Raw genomic sequence first — 22175 nt, forward strand, 5'->3', positions numbered from 1 at the left:
TCTCTTGTTTTGATCGAGTGTCTCTACAAGGGGTGGTATGTATGAAGACATGTATGAAATATGTTTTAAGTGAAGAAAGTGATTTGCAAGGAATGAATTATGACCTGCATCCTAAATGGCACCATATTCCCTACGTAGTGCACTTCTTTTGAACAGGACCCATAGGGCACTGGTTAAAAGTAGTGCACTATATAGGGAATAGGTATTGGTACACAGCCATGATGAAATGTAGGAATCTAAACTGTTGTTTCGCTCATATGATGTACGAAGGAAGAAACTGGAAGTTGAATGAGTGACACAACAATGTCCATTTTTATTTTCCTTATAAACACGTAGAACTGAGGAAACAGACCAGCTCACTAAAAGTAGTTTTTCTTCTCTTCAACATAAATATGCAGACTTCCTTTTGAAAACGGAATCACAACGCAAAAACAAGTGTGCGTCAGAAATGTCACCCTATTCCCTACGTAGTGCACTACTTTAGACCAGGGCTCTGGTGCACTAGGGATCAGGATGGCAGACAGGTTCAGAGTCATTTTCTAAAGACATTTTTCAGACTCAAGTGACTGTCTTTTCTCTCGCAACCACAAAACACGAGGAACAACAACAACAAAGGAAAAGATGAGGCAACACCATGTTTTCTTAAAGCATTTCCAATAATATGAAACCCAAACAGTTATTTTGTGTTAATAATACAGCTTTATCCAGCAAATAAAAAGCACTTTGGTCATCTTCACACAGACTGAGCCACGCCAACAAGTACCAAGCAATAACAACTACAATGGTTTGTGTGTGACATTGAAACATGTAACATTGTTTCTATACACTACTTTAAAGGGCACCTTTTCAGGCATTCCGAACTGTAGCGACGAACATCGACTGTGTGAACAGCGACTAAGACCTGGGACCTCTTTGTTCCAACTATAATACAAACACGTTGTGTGTTGAGCTACGAGTTATTGCTTGAAATACAGTCTAACCACTGAAACAACTCAAATGCTCCGTGAGAAAACCATGCAACGTAAAACAGGAAACAAGGGAAGGAGGGCGAGAAAAAGCAACATGTTGACGAGGTTGTGATGACGGCTCACAGGCCTGAATAGCAGTATTTCAGCCAGACTGCACACGTCACTGCGTCTGGTTTTTCAAAATAGGGTTGGGAGTACAGAAGCCAATACTGAATGGTATCACCATAAAAGGTCGCGACCCCACTCCCTCAGGGTCTCAGTATGTAAGAAACACATTTTCATTACAGACTTGTACAAGTGTGTACCAGGACAAACATAAGCACCCCCCCAAAATGATCATTATACGAGTAACTTAGTTACCCATGTTCAGTCACACATCGTTTAGTTTGGGCTAGCGGGCCTGGATGTCTCAATTTGACATACAGAATACTAACCCAGATATGTTGGCTAGGTTTACATATTCCCATCCACCCAGTACAGTACCTCCCATCCACCCAGTATAGTACTGTACATCCCTTCTAGCCAATACAGTACAGTACCTCCCATCTAGCCAGTACAGTACATCCCATCCACCCAGTACAGTACAGTACATCCCTTCTAGCCAATACAGTACCTCCCATCTAGCCAGTACAGTACAGTCCACCCATCTAGCCAGTATAGTACCTCCCATCCAGCCAGTACAGTACCTCCCGTCTAGCCAATACAGTACAGTACACCCCATCTAGCCAGTATAGTACCTCCCATCCAGCCAGTACAGTACCTCCCATCCAGCCAGTACAGTACCTCCCATCTAGCCAGTACAGTACCTCCCATCTAGCCAGTACAGTACCTCCCATCTAGGCAGTACAGTACCTCCCATCTAGGCAATACAGTACAGTACCTCTTCTAGCCAATAGAGTACAGTACCTCCCATCTAGCCGGTACAGTACATTACCTCCCATCCAGCCAGTACAGTACCTCCCATCTAGCCAATACAGTACAGTACCTCCCATCTAGCCAATACAGTACAGTACCTCCCATCTAGCCAGTACAGTACCTCACCTATTTTCTCACCAATCATTTGAGTGATGTGTTGTGTTTTATCCTGCCTCTATCTCTCCACTACAGCCGTCACTTAGCTTATCATTAGAAATGCCAAACACACAGAAACATTGTTCGTCTATTCTGAACTTTGGTGTACTGTTGTTGTCGTCAAAAGCAACAACAAAAAAAGCCTACATTGAATTGACCAGAAAGTACAACCTGTTTGTGTGTATGTAGGCTTTAAAACACATGATGATTATTACAGTCCGTCTACGATCGGAAACAACAACTCGTTGCAGTTCTCACAGTGAAATGACTGCGTTTGTGTGTCACAGTCAACAAACTAAACAGCTGCATTATAATGCACATTGTCCTTACTAGTCTGAAGGGATGGAACTCTTTTACCTTTTTAACTGAATTGTCATCTTGCTGTGTTTTGATCCCGTCCCTCTGAGAACACAAAACCTGTATAGCTTAATTAAAATAACATTTTGTAACTTTTTCCAACAACAACAAAATAAAAAATACTGAAAGGGTAAAATAAATATATCTTGAATTGCACAAGTGAAATGTAAGCACTCCGTTATGAACTCTGAGAATGGGGCTGTTTGTCCGTCAGACCATAGATACAGGGAAGCCCAGTCAGTCCGTGAGCGAAAGGACAACAGCGCCCCTGTGTGGTGAGAGAATGTATCACATCTTCCAGAGCCAGCTGTGACCTGATCAGCTTACTGTCATGATTTGATCTTCCAGAGCTGAGGACAGAAAGGTGTGGTAAGTTCTTCCTTCATACTGATGTCTACACACTCAACAAATCAACTCCATTTCATTTCAAATAAACTAGTGTATAAGTACTAGTACCACACACACACACACACACACACACACACACACACACACACACACACACACACACACACACACACACACACACACACACACACACACACACACACTCCCATGTGTTACCTTCAGGTTGAAGCCCAGTAGGTCACTGATGACCCCAGACACAGCAGACAGGATGACCACCTGGGTGATGTTGTAGAGCAGAGGGTTCATCGTCAGACCATACAGCCTGAACGGAGCATCCAACTCCTGGGGAGTGAGAGGAGGTAGGAGGGGGAGAAATGGAGGGGGGAGGGTGGAGATGGAGGGAGGGGGAGAAATAGAGGGGGGGGGGTGGAGATGGAGGGAGGGGGAGAGATTAATAATGGAGATAAGATGAGAAAGAGAGAGAGAACAAATAGAGATGGAGGGAGGGGGAGAGATTAATAATGGAGATAAGATGAGAAAGAGAGAGAGAACAAATAGAGATGGAGGGAGGGGGAGAGATTAATAATGGAGATAAGATGAGAAAGAGAGAGAGAACAAATAGAGATGAGGGAGGGGGAGAGATTAATAATGGAGATAAGATGAGAAAGAGAGAGAGAACAAATAGAGATGGAGGGAGGGGGAGAGATTAATAATGGAGATAAGATGAGAAAGAGAGAGAGAACAAATAGAGATGGAGGGAGGGGGAGAGATTAATAATGGAGATAAAATGAGAAAGAGAGAGAGAACAAATAGAGATGGAGGGAGGGGGAGAGATTAATAATGGAGATAAGATGAGAAAGAGAGAGAGAACAAATAGAGATGGAGGGAGGGGGAGAGATTAATAATGGAGGTAAGATGAGAAAGAGAGAGAGAACAAATAGAGATGGAGGGAGGGGGAGAGATTAATAATGGAGATAAAATGAGAAAGAGAGAGAGAACAAATAGAGATGGAGGGAGGGGGGGAGATTAATAATGGAGATAAGATGAGAAAGAGAGAGAGAACAAATAGAGATGGAGGGAGGGGGAGAGATTAATAATGGAGATAAGATGAGAAAGAGAGAGAGAACAAATAGAGATGGAGTTTGCCGTACCTTCAATAGCTTGGTGGCCAGCTTCAGTACGTTGTTGACCAATGTCAAATCCTCCTTCTTGTTTGGTTTCTTCTCCATCTTCAGGTACAGATTAATCTGGTGAAAACAGCTAGTCAATAGAAGTTGAGCCTTAAAGGAAATATCCTCCCCAAACCACTCATTCCTTTCATTTACAGTGTTAAATAACACTACTATGTGAGAATATTATTGTGAATCAATGTTTCATTTTGGCGTTATAATAAGGTTGGTGGCATAATGGAAAGTAGTTGTGGAAATCTGTTGCAGCTCAAGTTGACTACAAGATCCACAATGCAATGCTCTATAATGGGCTGGCTATATAGCAAGCAAACACACAATAATACCAAAGACAATATCAGCATGTAAAGTAGCCATTTAGCTTTAAACTCGCCCACAATCTCACCATGTTTAATCTGCAGATGGAGTCTAACATTCGCAACGGCAGATATACTTTTGAGGAGATGGGAAACGTTGCCTGTGCTATGTCAATGCGATGCATTCTGGGTGATTCTGGGACAAGGAGCGCTCTCCTTCACGGAGTGAATGAGTCTACTGGGCTCTATCTCAAAACCCCGAAATCAGCACGAATTTCGTCAACAATAAGTACAACATTACAAATATTTTCCAAGATGTGAGATAATTAACTTGCCATCTGTAATATCAATACATTTGGAATCGTGGAGAATAGGTACGTTCTCGACAAAACGCGCGATTAGCTTAGCAACCGGGTTACGCAGCATGACAACGTGAACGCGATTGGTCGACGGTCTACTGGTTGGGGCGTTATAATATCTTCTATCTCTGCCATGCAATGCACCCTGGATTAAAGAGGCAGACAAATATACTAGACCCTGCATTAAATTACACATTTCTCAAGGTAGAAATATAGCAAAAAATATGATCAATGGCTCATTCTAGAGAAGACATCCTCCCAAGTTAAAACATAGGCCAGTATTGAAATCTGACATGTATGATAGATGTTTTCGCGATCTAAAAGTCATATTCCTATTAACTTCCAGTGTAGTGAGAGCGACTTTATCACGGTGCTACTTTTACCGGCCTGCTTGAACGCCAATAACTCAGATACACATGAAAACATGAAATGACCCAGGGAGACGATAGAACATCACTCAGAGGTGCACAAAAACAATATAACATTAAACATAGATTAACCTTTTGTCACTTAAAATGTGTGTTCCTATGTAACTACACAAGTTAGCAAGTGTGGTACATCTGCTAGTTCTTCCCCCGTATTAATTGGCGAACTTCCAAAGTCTTGCTATAACGATACCAGTTGCGTGTGTACCTCCCTCCATGCCTGTCTACCTGTTCTGTCAGTAAGATGGAGGTGTTGCTGATCTCTGAGCCTGTCTACCTGTTCTGTCAGTAAGATGGAGGTGTTGGTCTCTGAGCCTGTCTACCTGTTCTGTCAGTAAGATGGAGGTGTTGCTGTACTTCTTGCTGGTCTCTGAGCCTGTCTACCTGTTCTGTCAGTAAGATGGAGGTGTTGGTCTCTGAGCCTGTCTACCTGTTCTGTCAGTAAGATGGAGGTGTTGCTGATCTCTGAGCCTGTCTACCTGTTCTGTCAGTAAGATGGAGGTGTTGGTCTCTGAGCCTGTCTACCTGTTCTGTCAGTAAGATGGAGGTGTTGGTCTCTGAGCCTGTCTACCTGTTCTGTCAGTAAGATGGAGGTGTTGCTGTACTTCTTGCTGGTCTCTGAGCCTGTCTGCTTGTTCTGTCAGTAAGATGGAGGTGTTGGTCTCTGAGCCTGTCTACCTGTTCTGTCAGTAAGATGGAGGTGTTGCTGTACTTCTTGCTGGTCTCTGAGCCTGTCTACCTGTTCTGTCAGTAAGATGGAGGTGTTGCTGTACTTCTTGCTGGTCTCTGAGCCTGTCTACCTGTTCTGTCAGTAAGATGGAGGTGTTGGTCTCTGAGCCTGTCTACCTGTTCTGTTAGTAAGATGGAGGTGTTGCTGGTCTCTGAGCCTGTCTACCTGTTCTGTCAGTAAGATGGAGGTGTTGCTGTACTTCTTGCTGGTCTCTGAGCCTGTCTGCTTGTTCTGTCAGTAAGATGGAGGTGTTGCTGGTCTCTGAGCCTGTCTACCTGTTCTGTCAGTAAGATGGAGGTGTTGGTCTCTGAGCCTGTCTACCTGTTCTGTTAGTAAGATGTAGGTGCTGCTGTACTTCTTGCTGGTCTCTGAGCCTGTCTACCTGTTCTGTCAGTAAGATGGAGGTGCTGCTGTACTTCTTGCTGGTCTCTGAGCCTGTCTACCTGTTCTGTCAGTAAGATGGAGGTGTTGGTCTCTGAGCCTGTCTACCTGTTCTGTCAGTAAGATGGAGGTGTTGCTGTACTTCTTGCTGGTCTCTGAGCCTGTCTACCTGTTCTGTCAGTAAGATGGAGGTGTTGCTGGTCTCTGAGCCTGTCTACCTGTTCTGTCAGTAAGATGGAGGTGTTGGTCTCTGAGCCTGTCTACCTGTTCTGTCAGTAAGATGGAGGTGTTGCTGTACTTCTTGCTGGTCTCTGAGCCCAGGGTAACAAAACGGAGCAGGAAGAGAGACAGAGAGGAACACCAGATAACCAGCTCCCAGTTATAGTGACACTCCAGGAAGGTGTGGTGGATATGGAGCAACTACAGGGAGGAGGAGAGAAGAGCTTGTTTTAATGCTCGTCCCACTCAAACAGACAGAATAACAGGTGAAACAGCATTCACACCGTTACCAACTGAATTAGAGCATAACAGACAGGGACTGTAGCAGGCTGAGAATGGTGACTCACGCTGACCTGTGCACAGCAGATGAAGACTACGGAGAGGGTGAGGAGGAAGGCAGAGGACACGATCACATCCACCGACCGCTGAGGACCCCTTCTCTGCAACGCACATTTTAAATACTTTAGTTGGACAAACACACTTATCCACTCACGTCTATCGCACACAACACATCTCCTCATGGACACAGAGGGGAGGTTCAGGTAGGCATGATGGAACAACAACACATCTCCTCATGGACACAGAGGGGAGGTTCAGGTAGACATGATGGAACAACACATCTCATGGACACAGAGGGGAGGTTCAGGTAGGCATGATGGAACAACACATCTCCTCAGACACAGAGGGGAGGTTCAGGTAGGCATGATGGAACAACACATCTCATAGACACAGAGGGGAGGTTCAGGTAGGCATGATGGAACAACACATCTCATGGACACAGAGGGGAGGTTCAGGTAGGCATGATGGAACAACACATCTCATGGACACAGAGGGGAGGTTCAGGTAGGCATGATGGAACAACACATCTCATAGACACAGAGGGGAGGTTCAGGTAGGCATGATGGAACAACACATCTCCTCATGGACACAGAGGGGAGGTTCAGGTAGGCATGATGGAACAACACATCCCCTCATAGACACAGAGGGGAGGTTCAGGTAGGCATGATGGAGCAACAACACATCTCATAGACACAGAGGGGAGGTTCAGGTAGGCATGATGGAACAACACATCTCCTCATGGACACAGAGGGGAGGTTCAGGTAGGCATGATGGAGCAACAACACATCTCATAGACACAGAGGGGAGGTTCAGGTAGGCATGATGGAACAACACATCCCCTCATAGACACAGAGGGGAGGTTCAGGTAGGCATGATGGAGCAACAACACATCTCATAGACACAGAGGGGAGGTTCAGGTAGACATGATGGAACAACACATCTCATAGACACAGAGGGGAGGTTCAGGTAGACATGATGGAACAACACATCCCCTCATAGACACAGAGGGGAGGTTCAGGTAGGCATGATGGAACAACACATCCCCTCATAGACACAGAGGGGAGGTTCAGGTAGGCATGATGGAACAACACATCCCCTCATAGACACAGAGGGGAGGTTCAGGTAGACATGATGGAACAACACATCCCCTCATAGACACAGAGGGGAGGTTCAGGTAGACATGATGGAACAACACATCTCATAGACACAGAGGGGAGGTTCAGGTAGGCATGATGGAACAACACATCTCATAGACACAGAGGGGAGGTTCAGGTAGACATGATGGAGCAACACATCTCCTCATAGACACAGAGGGGAGGTTCAGGTAGACATGATGGAACAACACATCTCCTCATAGACACAGAGGGGAGGTTCAGGTAGGCATGATGGAACAACACATCTCATAGACACAGAGGGGAGGTTCAGGTAGACATGATGGAACAACACATCCCCTCATAGACACAGAGGGGAGGTTCAGGTAGGCATGATGGAACAACACATCCCCTCATAGACACAGAGGGGAGGTTCAGGTAGGCATGATGGAGCAACAACACATCTCATAGACACAGAGGGGAGGTTCAGGTAGGCATGATGGAACAACACATCTCCTCATGGACACAGAGGGGAGGTTCAGGTAGGCATGATGGAGCAACAACACATCTCATAGACACAGAGGGGAGGTTCAGGTAGGCATGATGGAACAACACATCCCCTCATAGACACAGAGGGGAGGTTCAGGTAGGCATGATGGAGCAACAACACATCTCATAGACACAGAGGGGAGGTTCAGGTAGACATGATGGAACAACACATCTCATAGACACAGAGGGGAGGTTCAGGTAGACATGATGGAACAACACATCCCCTCATAGACACAGAGGGGAGGTTCAGGTAGGCATGATGGAACAACACATCCCCTCATAGACACAGAGGGGAGGTTCAGGTAGGCATGATGGAACAACACATCCCCTCATAGACACAGAGGGGAGGTTCAGGTAGACATGATGGAACAACACATCCCCTCATAGACACAGAGGGGAGGTTCAGGTAGACATGATGGAACAACACATCTCATAGACACAGAGGGGAGGTTCAGGTAGGCATGATGGAACAACACATCTCATAGACACAGAGGGGAGGTTCAGGTAGACATGATGGAGCAACACATCTCCTCATAGACACAGAGGGGAGGTTCAGGTAGACATGATGGAACAACACATCTCCTCATAGACACAGAGGGGAGGTTCAGGTAGGCATGATGGAACAACACATCTCATAGACACAGAGGGGAGGTTCAGGTAGACATGATGGAACAACACATCCCCTCATAGACACAGAGGGGAGGTTCAGGTAGGCATGATGGAACAACACATCTCCTCATGGACACAGAGGGGAGGTTCAGGTAGACATGATGGAACAACACATCCCCTCATAGACACAGAGGGGAGGTTCAGGTAGGCATGATGGAACAACACATCTCCTCATGGACACAGAGGGGAGGTTCAGGTAGGCATGATGGAACAACACATCTCCTCATGGACACAGAGGGGAGGTTCAGGTAGGCATGATGGAACAACAACACATCTCATGGATACAGAGGGGAGGTTCAGGTAGGCATGATGAAACAACAACCAGTTGGAGAACATAGAACACACCTTGAGATATGAGCGCAGAGAGAGCCACATCTTAATGTTCTGGACTTTCTTCAGACGGAAGTGAGGCACCTCCGACTTCCTGGCTCGCCGTGCCGACGTCAGGTGACCAAACAGCTTGGCGAATAGCAGCCTCTGTCAGGTCCAACACACACACACACACGTGTAAGTGATAAGACCTTTAGAAATAAAACGTCTTCAGAATGTCTTCATGTAACAATCAATGGTCAATATTGATCTGTAATTAAGATGAAAGAACCTGGAAAACACACACACACCTGTTTGTATGTCCTCTCGGCCACGCTGAGCAGGAAGAAGAAGAGCCAGATGAGACAGACGCGCACCATGAAGCTGAGCGTTACCATGGTGATCACCATGACGTCGGAGGAGGAGCCGAACGCCACAGAGATGAGCTCATTGGCTGAGAGCTGCGTCAGCTGTTCCAGGTCCTTGTACTGAGACAGCCTGTAGGCGAAGGGCGTCAGGCCCAGAGTCACTGACACCAGGTTACCAAAGACCTGGTAGCCAATACCTGGGGTGTACAGGTTGACCTGGAGGAAGGTAGAGATGGAGAGACGGGAGGGAGAGATGGAGAGGGGTGGAGAGAGGGGGGGGAGACAAGAGATGGAGAGACGGGAGGGAGGGAGAAGGGAGGAGAGACAGGAGAGATAGATGGAGGGAAAGAGATAAAGAGACAGGAGAGAGACAGGCATTATTTCTCTCTTTCATGTCATCGGTTATAGAGTTATAGAGAATGTAAAGTGATCTGAGAGAAACGTGGTATCTATAATATATACATATATAAGTGCCTTCCAATATCATGGAGTCCAATCTGCATTCATTAACATTCTAGTTGAGAAAACTCTCCCAGGTGGCTGATGGAGGTCTGTTCCCGGTCTTCCATTGTAAAGTGTTACAGGCCACACCAGATGTCATCCCTGACAACAGTATCAAGGCCCTGGCTGTTACTCACCCTGTTCATGATCATACCGCTGATCTCCAGGACAGACATGTCAGCCTTCTTACAGTCGTTCCCCTCCCAGACGATGGCACTGACCCGCTCCAGACCTGGGTTGGTGCTGTGTAGCCACGTATGACCCTGTAGAGGACACAACTAGATCAACACAACAACTACTGTTACACGCTGAGGGTTTGAGGCTGATCATCCTCATCGACAAGGTCAATATGACCACGGTTACCACGGTTACGTCAGAACACACAGTGACAACAAAAACAGATAAATAGGAACATTCATGCTACCACCAAAACCTCTTCATTAATGTTGCCAGCATTTTATTGCAAGCTCAGTCCCACACTTACCCCCTCCTTCTCTAACCTTTGACCTTTGATCTCTAACCCCTGATAAACAGGGTGAAAGGGTCATCTCTGTTCTCCTTGGTAGCAAGGCAGACTGCAGCTCCCTCTCCCTCTGGTAAACCCTAACATCACACGTCTAACCCTAACTCCTAACCTTTGACCTCTAACCCACCTGGTGAAAGGGGTCATCTCTGTACTCCTTGGTAGCAGGGCAGACTGCAGCTCCCTCTCCCTCTGTCAAACCCTAACATCACACGTCTAACCCTAACTCCTAACCTTTGACCTCTAACCCACCTGGTGAAAGGGGTCATCTCTGTACTCCTTCTTGGTAGCAGGGCAGACTGCAGCTCCCTCTCCCTCTGTCTCGCTGGTGCATGAGGAGCGACACTCAGCACAGTGCAGGAAGTCCTCCCACAGCAGGTCCTCTGTCTCTGACTCGTGTCTGGTGCTCTCTGAGTCCTGGGTCCGCAGGCTGGAGCACCGAGAACTACAGCTGGTACCGGACTTAGGAGTCTCCTAGAGAGAGGGGGGGGGGGTGAGTGTGTGTGTGTGTAGGGGGTGGAAATGTGTGTGTGTGTGATGTAGCTAAGTGTACCCACACGTTGAGAGCGTGTCTATGAACTGTATGTGTGTGTGTGTGTACAGTTGAAGTCGGAAGTTTACATACACCTTAGCCAAATACATTTAAACTCAGTTATTCACAATTCCTGACATTTAATCTTAGTAAAAATTCCCTGTCTTAGGTCAGTTAGGATCACCACTTTATTGTAAGAATGTGAAATGTCAGAATATCAGTAGAGAGAATTATTTATTTCAGCTTTTATTTCACATTCCCAGTGGGTCAGAAGTTTACATACACTCAATTATTATTTGGTAGCATTGCCTTTAAATTGTTTAACATGGGTCAAACGTTTCGGGTAGCCTTCCACAAGCTTCCCACAATAAGTTGGGTGAATGTTGGCCCATTCCTCCTGACAGAGCTGGTGTAACTGAGTCAGGTTTGTAGGCCTCCTTGCTCGAACATGCTTTTTCTCAAAAAGTACGATCTTTGTCCCCATGTGCAGTTGCAAACTGTAGTCTGGCTTTTTTTATAGCGGTTTTGGAGCAGTGGCTTCTTCCTTGCTGAGTGGCGTTTCAGGTTATGTCGATATAGGACTCGTTTTTACTGTGGATATATATACTTTTGTACCTGTTTCCTCCAGCATCTTCACAAGGTCCTTTGCTGTTGTTCTGGGATTGATTTGCACTTTTCGCACCAAAGTACGTTCATCTCTAGGAGACAGAACGCGTCTCCTTCCTGAGCGGTATGATGGCTGTGTGGTCCCATGATGTTTATACTTGCGTACTATTGTTTGTACAGATGAACGTGGTGCCTTCAGGCTTTTGGAAATTGCTCCCAAGGATGAACCAGATTTGTGGAAGTCTACAATGTTTTATCTGAGGTCTTGGCTGATTTCTTTTGATTTACCCATGATGTCAAGCAAAGTTGCACACTGTTGCTGGTATTTTGTCCCATTCCTCCATGCAGATCTCCTCTAGAGCAGTGATGTTTTGGGGCTGTTGCTGGGCAACAGGGACTTTCAACTCCCTCCAAAGACTTTCTATGGGGTTGAGATCTGGAGACTGGCTAGGCCACTCCAGGACCTTGAAATGCTTCTTACGAAGCCACTCCTTCGTTGCCCGGGCGGTGTGTTTGGGATCATTGTCATGCTGAAAGACCCAGCCACGTTTCATCTTCAATGCCCTTGCTGATGGAAGGAGGTTTTCACTCAAAATCTCACGATACATGGCCCCATTCATTCTTTCCTTTACACGGATCAGTCGTCCTGGTCCCTTTGCAGAAAAACAGCCCCAAAGCATGATGTTTCCACCCCCATGCTTCACAGTAGGTATGGTGTTCTTTGGATGCAACTCAGCATTCTTTGTACTCCAAACACGATGAGATGAGTTTTTACCAAAAAGTTATATTTTGGTTTCATCTGACCATATGACATTCTCCCAATCTTCTTCTGGATCATCCAAATGCTCTCTAGCAAACTTCAGACGGGCCTGAACATGTACTGGCTTAAGCAGGGGGACACGTCTGGCACTGCAGGATTTGAGTCCCTGGCGACGTAGTGTGTTACTCATGGTAGGCTTTGTTACTTTGGTCCCAGCTCTCTGTGACTGTTTGAGGTTGTGGACAGGTGTCTTTTATACTGATAACAAGTTCAAACAGGTGCCATTAATACAGGTAACGAGTGGAGGACAGAGGAGCCTCTTAAAGAAGAAGTTACAGGTCTGTGAGAGCCAGAAATCTTGCTTGTTTGTAGGTGACCAAATACTTATTTTCCCCCATAATTTGCAAATAAATTCCTTAAAAATCCCACAATGTGATTTTCTGGATTTTTTTATAGTCATAGTTGAAGTGTACCTATTATGAAAATTACAGGCCTCTCATCTTTTTAAGTGGGAGAACTTGCACAATTGGTGGCTGACTAAATACTTTTTTGCCCCACTGTATGTATGTATGTATGTATGTATGTATGTATGTATGTATGTATGTATGTATGTATGTATGTATGTAAGTGTGTAAGTGTGTGTGTGTGTGTGTATGCAAGTGTGTGTGTATGTATGTACTGTATGTAAGTGTGTGTGTATGATGTACAGTATGTACTGTATGTAAGTGTGTGTGTGTATGATGTACAGTATGTACTGTATGTAAGTGTATGTATGTACTGTATGTATGTGTGTGTCGCTGTGCATGTCTCTGTGTGAGTGTGACCAACCTGGGTAGTGTGGAGGTCACCCACCTCAGTGTTGATGGCGTAGTGTTTCTTGTAGTGATGTGGTTTCCTGTTGCGCAGCGTGCAGTCGCTGCTGACGCGCTCTACGCCCCTACGGATGGCGGTGTAGGACGCTTCAGGATCCTCCTCACTAGACGCCTCATCAGACATGTTCTCCACACCCACACCACGGCTCTGGGTCTCCTGGGAGGAAGACAGATTGGACAGATTCCTACTTTCAGACTACAGACTAGCAAGTGTATAGTCTGTTTATACATGGTTAAACTCACCTGTTTCAGGACAGGTGCGTGTGTGTGTGTGTATTAGCTACCTTGTTTACCTGCTGACGGAGAGCAGTAGCAGTGTGTTGTGTGGTGGTGGTGTGTGTGTTACCTTGTTGTTTACCTCAGCAAGATGGCGCCGATAGAGATGGCAGTTTCGCTTTTAGTCCCTAGGAAACTGTGCAGTATTTTTTTTTTTTTTTATGTATTATTTCTTACATTGTTAGCCCAGAAAACCTTAAGTGTTATTACATACAGCCGGGAAGAACTATTGGATATCAGAGAGACGTCAACTTACCAGCACAACCGGCACTACGACCAGGAATACGACTTTCCCAAAGCGGATCCTTTGTCTGCACCTCCCAGGGCATTTGAACTGATTCCAGAGGCCGACCCAAAGCAACGCCGTCAGAGGAGAGGGTGCCGGAGCGGTCTTCTAGTGAGGCTTCGGATGCGCACACACCACCCAACGCTTCCGAGTACATTACTCGCTAATGTCCGGTCCCTAGTTAACGAAGAAGACGAGATCAGGGCAAGAGTTGCTTTCCAAAGAGATATCCGGGATTGTAACATGCTCTTCATGTTTCAAGAAAACATGGCTAGCTGTCCGTACAGCAAACGGTATTTTCAGTGCATCGCGCCGACAGGAATCAACAGCTCTCCGGTAAGAAGAAGGGCGGGGGTGTGTGTTTCATGATTAACGACTCATGGTGTAATTGTATCAACATACAAGAACTCAAGTCCTTTTGTTCCCCTGACTTAGAATTCCTCACAATCGAATGCCGACCGTATTATCTCCCAAGAGAACTCTCCTCGGTTATCGTCACAGCCGTGTATATCCCCCCCGCAAACGGATACCACGACGCCCATCAGGGAACTTCACTGGACTTTATGCAAACTGGAAACCATATATCCTGAGGCTGCATTTATTGTAGCTGTGGATTTTAACAAAGCTAATTTGAGAACAAGGCTACCTAAACTCTATCAGCATATCGATTGCAGCACATGAGCGAGTAACACGCTCGACCATTGCTACTCTAACTTCTGCAATGCGTACAAGGCCCTGTCCTCCTTTTGGCAAATCTGACCATGACTCCATCTTGTTGCTCCCCTCCTATAGGCAGAAACTAAAACAGGAAGTGCCCGTGCTTAGGTCTATCCAACGCTGGTCTGACCAATTGGATTCCAAGCTTCAAGATTGCTTCGATCACGTGGACTGGGATATGTTCCGGGTAGCCTCAGACAATAACATTGAAGTATACGCTGACTCGGTGAGCGAGTTTATAAGGAAGTGTATAGGAGATGTTGTACCCACTGTGACTGAAACTTTCCCAAACCAGAAACCGTGGATTGATGGCAGCATTCGCTGCTGAAAGCACGTACCCCCGCATTTTATCATGGCAAGGCAACTGGAAACACGGCCAATACAAACAGTGTAGTTATTCCCTCCGTAAGGCAATCAAACAAGCAAAGCGTCAGTATGGAGACAAAGTGGAATCGCAATTCAACGGCTCAAACACGAGACGTATGAGGCAGGGTCTACAGACAATCATGGATTACAAAAAGAAAACCAGCCCCGTCGCGGACATCGACATCTTGCTTCCAGACAAATTAAACAACTTCTTTGCGCGCTTTGAGGACAATACAGAGCCACCGACACAGCCCGCTACCAAAGACTGTGGGCTCTCCTTCTCCGTGGCCGACGTGAGTAAAACATTTAAATGTGTTAACCCTCGCAAGGCTGCCTGCCCAGACGGCATCCCTTACCGCCTCCTCAGAGCATGCGCAGACCAGCTGGCTGGTGTGTTTACGCTTACCGCCCCAATAGGTCCACGGACAATGCAATCGCCATCACACTGCACACTGCCCTATCCCATCTGGACAAGAGGAATACTTTTGTAGGAATGCTGTTTATTGACTACAGCTCAGCATTCAACACCATAGTACCCTCCAAACTCGTCCTTAAGCTTGAGACCCTGAGTCTCGACCCCGCCCTGTGCAACTGGGTACTGGACTTCCTGACTGGCCGCCCCCAGGTGGTGAAGGTAGGAAACAACATCTCCACTCCGCTGATCCTCAACACTGAGGCCCCACAACGGTGCTTTCTGAGCCCTCTCCTGTACTCCCTGTTCACCCATGACTGCGAGGCCATGCACGCCTACAGTGGTAGGCTTGATTACCAACAATGACGAGATGGCCTACAAGGAGGAGGTGAGGGCCCTCGGAGTGTGGTGTCAGGAAAATAACCTCTCTCTCAATGTCAGCAAAACAAAAGAGATGATCGTGGACTTCAGGAAACAGCAAAGGGAGCACCACCCTATCCACATCGACGGGACAGCAGTGGAGAAGGTGGAAAGTCTGGTACGGCATCTGCACCGCCCACAAACGCAGGGCTCTCCAGAGGGTAGTGAGGTCTGCACCGCCCACAAACGCAGGGCTCTCCAGAGGGTGGTGAGGTCTGCACCACCCACAAACGCAGGGCTCTCCAGAGGGTAGTGAGGTCTGCACCGCCCACAAACGCAGGGCTCTCCAGAGGGTGGTGAGGTCTGCACCGCCCACAAACGCAGGGCTCTCCAGAGGGTAGTGAGGTCTGCACTGCCCACAAACGCAGGGCTCTCCAGAGGGTAGTGAGGTCTGCACCGCCCACAAACGCAGGGCTCTCCAGAGGGTAGTGAGGTCTGCACAACGCATCACCGGGGGCAAACTACCTGCCCCCCAGGACACCTACAAAACCCGATTTCACAGGAAGGCAAAAAAGATCATCAAGGACAACAACCACCCGAGCCACTGCCTGTTCACCCCGCTATCATCCAGAAGGTGAGGTCAATACAGGTGCATCAAAGCTGGGACCGAGAGACTGAAAAACAGCTTCTATCTCAAGGCCATCAGATTGTTAAACAGCCATCACTAGCACAGAGAGGCTGCTGCTCTACATACAGACTCGATATCATTGGCCACTTTAATAAATGGAACACTTGTCACTTTAATAATGTCACTTTAATAATGTTTACACATCTCGCATTACTCATCTCATATGTATATACTGTATTCTTCACTATCTATTCTTTACCATCTATTGCATCTTAGCCGTTCTGTCACTGCTCATCCATTTATTTATATACTATTATCTCATTCCTTTACTAGATTGTGTGTATTAGGTTTTCTTATGGAATCTGTTAGATATCAGGTTTTGTTGTGGAATTTTTAGATATTAGGTTTTGTTGTGGAATTGTTAGATATTAGGTTTTGTTGTGGAATTGTTAGATATTAGGTTTTATTGTGGAATTGTTAGATATTAGGTTTTGGTTTGGAATTGTTAGATATTAGGTTTTGTTGTGGAATTGTTAGATATTAGGTTTTGTTGTGGAATTGTTAGATATTAGGTTTTGTTGAGGAATTGTTAGATATTACCTGTTAGATACTGCTGCACTGTCAGATCTAAAATCACAACCATTTCGCTACACTCACAATAACATCTGCTAACCAAGTGTATGTGATTTACCTTGGTGACGGGGGGCAGTAGCAGTGTGTTGCGTGGTGGTGGTGTGTGTGTGTGTGTGTGTGTATAAATGTGTCTGTTACCTTGTTGTTTACCTTGGTGATGGGGGGGAAGTAGCAGTGTGTTGCGTGGTGGTGTGTGTGTGTATAAATGTGTCTGTTACCTTGTTGTTTACCTTGGCGACGGGGGGCAGCAGCAGTGTGTTGAGAGGCGGGGGTGCGGCCCAACACGTCTCGTCTGACCTCAGCAGCAGGTCACAGTGGTGAGACCCTCCATCATGGAGCTGTAGCCCCTCCTCACTACTCTTACAGGTTATCCTCCCGTCCAGAGACACATAGCCATTATCTGTCTCTGTGGACTTGTCTATGGACAGCTTGGACTTCTTCGACCTGAGGGGAGAGATGGAGGGGGAGGTTAAAGGGGGGAGGCGGTAGAGGTGGAGAGACGGGACAGGCAGACAGTCCCAAGTCCATCCAGCATGCAGAAATCAGAACAGGACAGAATCACTTGGATCAAGTTGGTACTAATTGAAGCCATGGCAAGGGAGTAGAGAAACTAAGTTCTAAATGGGATGGGTTACTGGTGCTACTAAGCAGAATTCAAATAGAGTTGATTTGAATAGGATTAGGGGATTGGGATGACTGTCAGTGACCATTAGATTTCTGGTGTGAAAAGGTTGGATTTTTAATACTGTTTCTAGATTGAAAGACTCAAAAAACGTCCCCGGGGATCCCTTTTAACAACTATAAAGCCTTTACTGATGTTTATGCTTCGACATCGTTTGCTCCGTGCTTCTCTTGGCCATAGCTTAAATAGTTGGAACGAGCCGTAACGTTGGCAACAACAACAACAAAACAAAAGCTGCAAAATCCCTTTTTTCCACACACAGAAAAATGATAACAAAGATGGAAGACAGACCTCTCCTTTCAACATACTGTTGTCCCGTTGAGAAACCCGTGGAGACAAGTTAATAATCAAACTGACGTGGGGAAAAGCATTTGAATATGTATCTCCTCTCTGTGTGTGTGTGTCTCCAGTTAAAATATCACTGTTTAATAACGTCTTATCTCAGCCAAATAATTATCTTACCAGATAATGTTTATCATATAGTGGGAAGAATGATTTTCAGAAACATATATTTACTATGTACACTAACCGTTCAAATGTTTGAGGTCATTTAGAAATGTCCTTGTTATTGAAAGAAAAGCAGTTTTTTTTTTGTCCATTAAAATAACATTAAATTGATCAGAAATACAGTGTAGACATTGTTACTGTTGTAAATGACTATTGTAGCTGGAAACGGCAGATTTTTAATGGAATATCTACATAGGTGTACAGAGTCCCATTATCAGCAACCATAACTCCTGTGTTCCTGTAGGGTTAAAGTTGATTTTGGGGGTCTTGATTGATTATGTTGTTGTTATTACATTAGAGTGTCTAGTTCAAGAAACAGACGCCTCACAAGTCCTCAACTGGCAGCTTCAACGTCAACAGTGAAGAGGCGACTCCGAGATGCTGGCCTTCTAGGCAGAGATCCTCTGTGCAGTATCTGTGTTATTTTGCCCATCTTAATATTTTATTTTTATTGGCCAGTCTGAGATACAGATTTTTCTTTGCAACTCTGCCTAGAAGGCCAGCATCCCGGAGTCGCCTCTTCACTGTTGACGTTGAGACTGGACAGAGGAACTCTGCCTAGAAGGCCAGCATCCCGGAGTCGCCTCTTCTCTGTTGACGTTGAGACTGGTGTTTTGCGGGTACTATTTAATGAAGCTGCTAGTTGAGGACTTGTGAGGCATCTCTTTCTCAAACTAGAAACTAATGTACTTGTCCTCTTGCTCAGTTGTGCACTGGGGCCTCCCACTCTTCTTTCTATTCTGGTTAGGGCCAGTTTGCGCTGTTCTGTGAAGGGAGTAGTACGCAGCATTGTACGAGATATTCAGTTTCTTGGCAATTTCCCGCACGGAATAGCCTTCATTTCTCAGAACAAGAATAGACTGACGAGATTCAGAAGAAAGTTCTTTGTTTCTGGTCATTTTGAGCCTGTAATCGAACCCACAAATGCTGATGCTCCAGATACTCAACTAGTCTAAAGAAGGCCAGTTTTATTGCTTCTTTAATCAGACAACAGTTTTCAGCTGTGCTAACATAAATGCAAATAGGTTTTCTAATCAGTTAGCCTTTTAAAATGATAAACTTGGATTAGCTAACACAACGTGCCATTGGAACACAGGAGTGAGGGTTGCTGATAATGGGACTCTGTACGCCTATGTAGATATTCCATTAAAAATCTGCCGTTTCCATCTACAATAGTCATTTACAACATGAACAATGTCTACACTGTATTTCTGATCAATTTGATGTTATTTTAATGGACAAAAAAAAGTGCTTTTCTTTCAAAAACAAGGACATTTCTAAGTGACCTCAAACATTTGAATGGTAGTGTACAGGACTCCGTTCTCTCATACAATAGAAAGGGATATTTATTATTGATCAGAATCAGAATCCGGGTGGAATCCAAGGGATGTTGCAGCTATACCAGAGAGAGAGAGAGGGTTCTTTAGTAACCTCACGGGAGGGAAAAATACACACCGCGCTTTACAGATATCATGCCAGAAATCTCTGAAGAGAGCGATGCACAGGCTGTAAGGTGAGCCGGTGGCGGCACCGTGGCAGTGTGGGCCGCCCTCCCGGGTGTTATCAGTGGTGCTAGAGCCATCTCCTTCCCTATGTACATCCAAGTGAGCTGCCTTCCTTAGACGCCTTTGGTCCAGATCAATAAGAAAGAGGACTTAGAGAGAGAGAGAGAGGTCCAGACACAAATCACTGTTGTTGTGATTGAAGAAAATAAATCATTAAAATAATACCCTTTTCCATTTATTTATTTTTAAAATCACAAGAAGGAAGATAGAAAATGAATGAAAACGGTTGGTTCACTGGCAGCGGTGTCTACTACATCAGGTATGGTTGGTTCACTGGCAGAGGTGTCTACTACATCAGGTATGGTTGGTTCACTGACAGAGGTGTCTACTACATCAGGTATGGTTGGTTCACTGGCAGAGGTGTCTACTACATCAGGTATGGTTGGTTCACTGACAGAGGTGTCTACTACATCAGGTATGGTTGGTTCACTGACAGAGGTGTCTACTACATCAGGTATGGTTGGTTCACTGACAGCGGTGTCTACTACATCAGGTATGGTTGGTTCACTGACAGAGGTGTCTACTACATCAGGTATGGTTGGTTCACTGACAGCGGTGTCTACTACATCAGGTATGGTTGGTTCACTGACAGAGGTGTCTACTACATCAGGTATGGTTGGTTCACTGACAGCGGTGTCTACTACATCAGGTATGGTTGGTTCACTGGCAGCGGTGTCTACTACATCAGGTATGGTTGGTTCTCTGGCAGCGGTGTCTACTACATCAGGTATGGTTGGTTCACTGGCAGAGGTGTCTACTACATCAGGTATGGTTGGTTCACTGGCAGAGGTGTCTACTACATCAGGTATGGTTGGTTCACTGACAGAGGTGTCTACTACATCAGGTATGGTTGGTTCACTGACAGAGGTGTCTACTACATCAGGTATGGTTGGTTCACTGACAGAGGTGTCTACTACATCAGGTATGGTTGGTTCACTGACAGCGGTGTCTACTACATCAGGTATGGTTGGTTCACTGGCAGCGGTGTCTACTACATCAGGTATGGTTGGTTCACTGGCAGAGGTGTCTACTACATCAGGTATAGTTGGTTCACTGACAGCGGTGTCTACTACATCAGGTATGGTTGGTTCACTGGCAGAGGTGTCTACTACATCAGGTATGGTTGGTTCAATGGCAGAGGTGTCTACTACATCAGGTATGGTTGGTTCACTGGCAGAGGTGTCTACTACATCAGGTATGGTCAGGAATGATCGAAGCAAAAACATTGACTAATATCCAGCTGCCAGAGAGACTAATATCCAGCTGCCAGAGAGACTAATATCCAGCTGCCAGAGAGACTAATATCCAGCTGCCAGAGCGACTAATATCCAGCTGCCAGAGCGACTAATATCCAGCTGCCAGAGCGACTAATATCCAGCTGCCAGAGAGACTAATATCCAGCTGCCAGAGCGACTAATATCCAGCTGCCAGAGCGACTAATATCCAGCTGCCAGAGAGACTAATATCCAGCTGCCAGAGAGACTAATATCCAGCTGCCAGAGAGACTAATATCCAGCTGCCAGAGAGACTAATATCCAGCTGCCAGAGAGACTAATGTTGATAGTAATGCGGTAGATTGGACTGTGTTCTCACAATAAACAATAACTGGAGATATGACTAGTATTGGATTTACTGGGATTAGACTTGGAGAGCCATCATCATCGACAACGTGAAGATAGAGAGATCTGCTTGAATGGTTCATCTACTCCTACAAGAAGAGGACGGTATCAACTGTCTGGCTGACAGCTCAGCTAACAGCCCGTTTAGATCAGGCTGTTTGGACACCATTTCCCAAGGTGAGAGTCTCCAGTCACCGACGTCCACAGGTGGGGGTTGTGCTTACAGCCCAACACCGTGCAGGACATTTGGCATTTGCCAGAAAACACCAAGTTTGGCAAATTCGCCACTGGCGCCCTGTGCTCTTCACAGATGAAAGCAGGTTCACACTGAGCACATGTAACAGATGTGGAGAACGTTCTGCTGCCTGCAACATCCTCCAGCATGACCGGTTTGGCGGTGGATCAGTCATGGTGTGGGGTGGCATTTCTTTGGGGGGCCGCACAGCCCTCCATGTGCTCGCCAGAGGTAACCTGACTGCCATTAGGTACCGAGATGAGATCCTCAGACCCCTTGTGAGACCATATGCTGGTGCGTTTGGCCCTGGGTTCCTCCTAATGCAAAACAATGCTAGACCTCATGTGGCTGGAGTGTGTCAGCAGTTCCTGCAAGAGGAAGGCATTGATGCTATGGACTGGCCCGCCCGTTCCCCAGACCTGAATCCAA

The 22175-nt window shown here is 46.1% G+C and overlaps 1 protein-coding gene across 1 annotated transcript in view; it reads right to left on the reverse strand.

Moving 5' to 3' along the window:
* Positions 1-284: 284 nt before the first annotated feature.
* Positions 285-22175, reverse strand: part of LOC110490361 (protein PHTF2) — a 112697-nt gene continuing 90806 nt past the window's right edge. Inside the window, 12 exon segments of the mRNA XM_090213404.1 lie at positions 285-2746; positions 2961-3086; positions 3896-3991; positions 6387-6542; positions 6689-6781; positions 9335-9466; positions 9610-9882; positions 10305-10430; positions 10943-11164; positions 13441-13617; positions 17369-17582; positions 19783-19953. Of these exon segments, the coding sequence (XP_090069530.1) occupies positions 2726-2746; positions 2961-3086; positions 3896-3991; positions 6387-6542; positions 6689-6781; positions 9335-9466; positions 9610-9882; positions 10305-10430; positions 10943-11164; positions 13441-13617; positions 17369-17582; positions 19783-19953 (1807 nt within the window). The 3' untranslated portion in view covers positions 285-2725.

Source organism: Oncorhynchus mykiss, chromosome 21, assembly GCF_057628025.1.
Source record: "Oncorhynchus mykiss isolate SJ-2025 chromosome 21, ASM5762802v1, whole genome shotgun sequence".
NCBI lineage: Eukaryota > Metazoa > Chordata > Actinopteri > Salmoniformes > Salmonidae > Oncorhynchus > Oncorhynchus mykiss.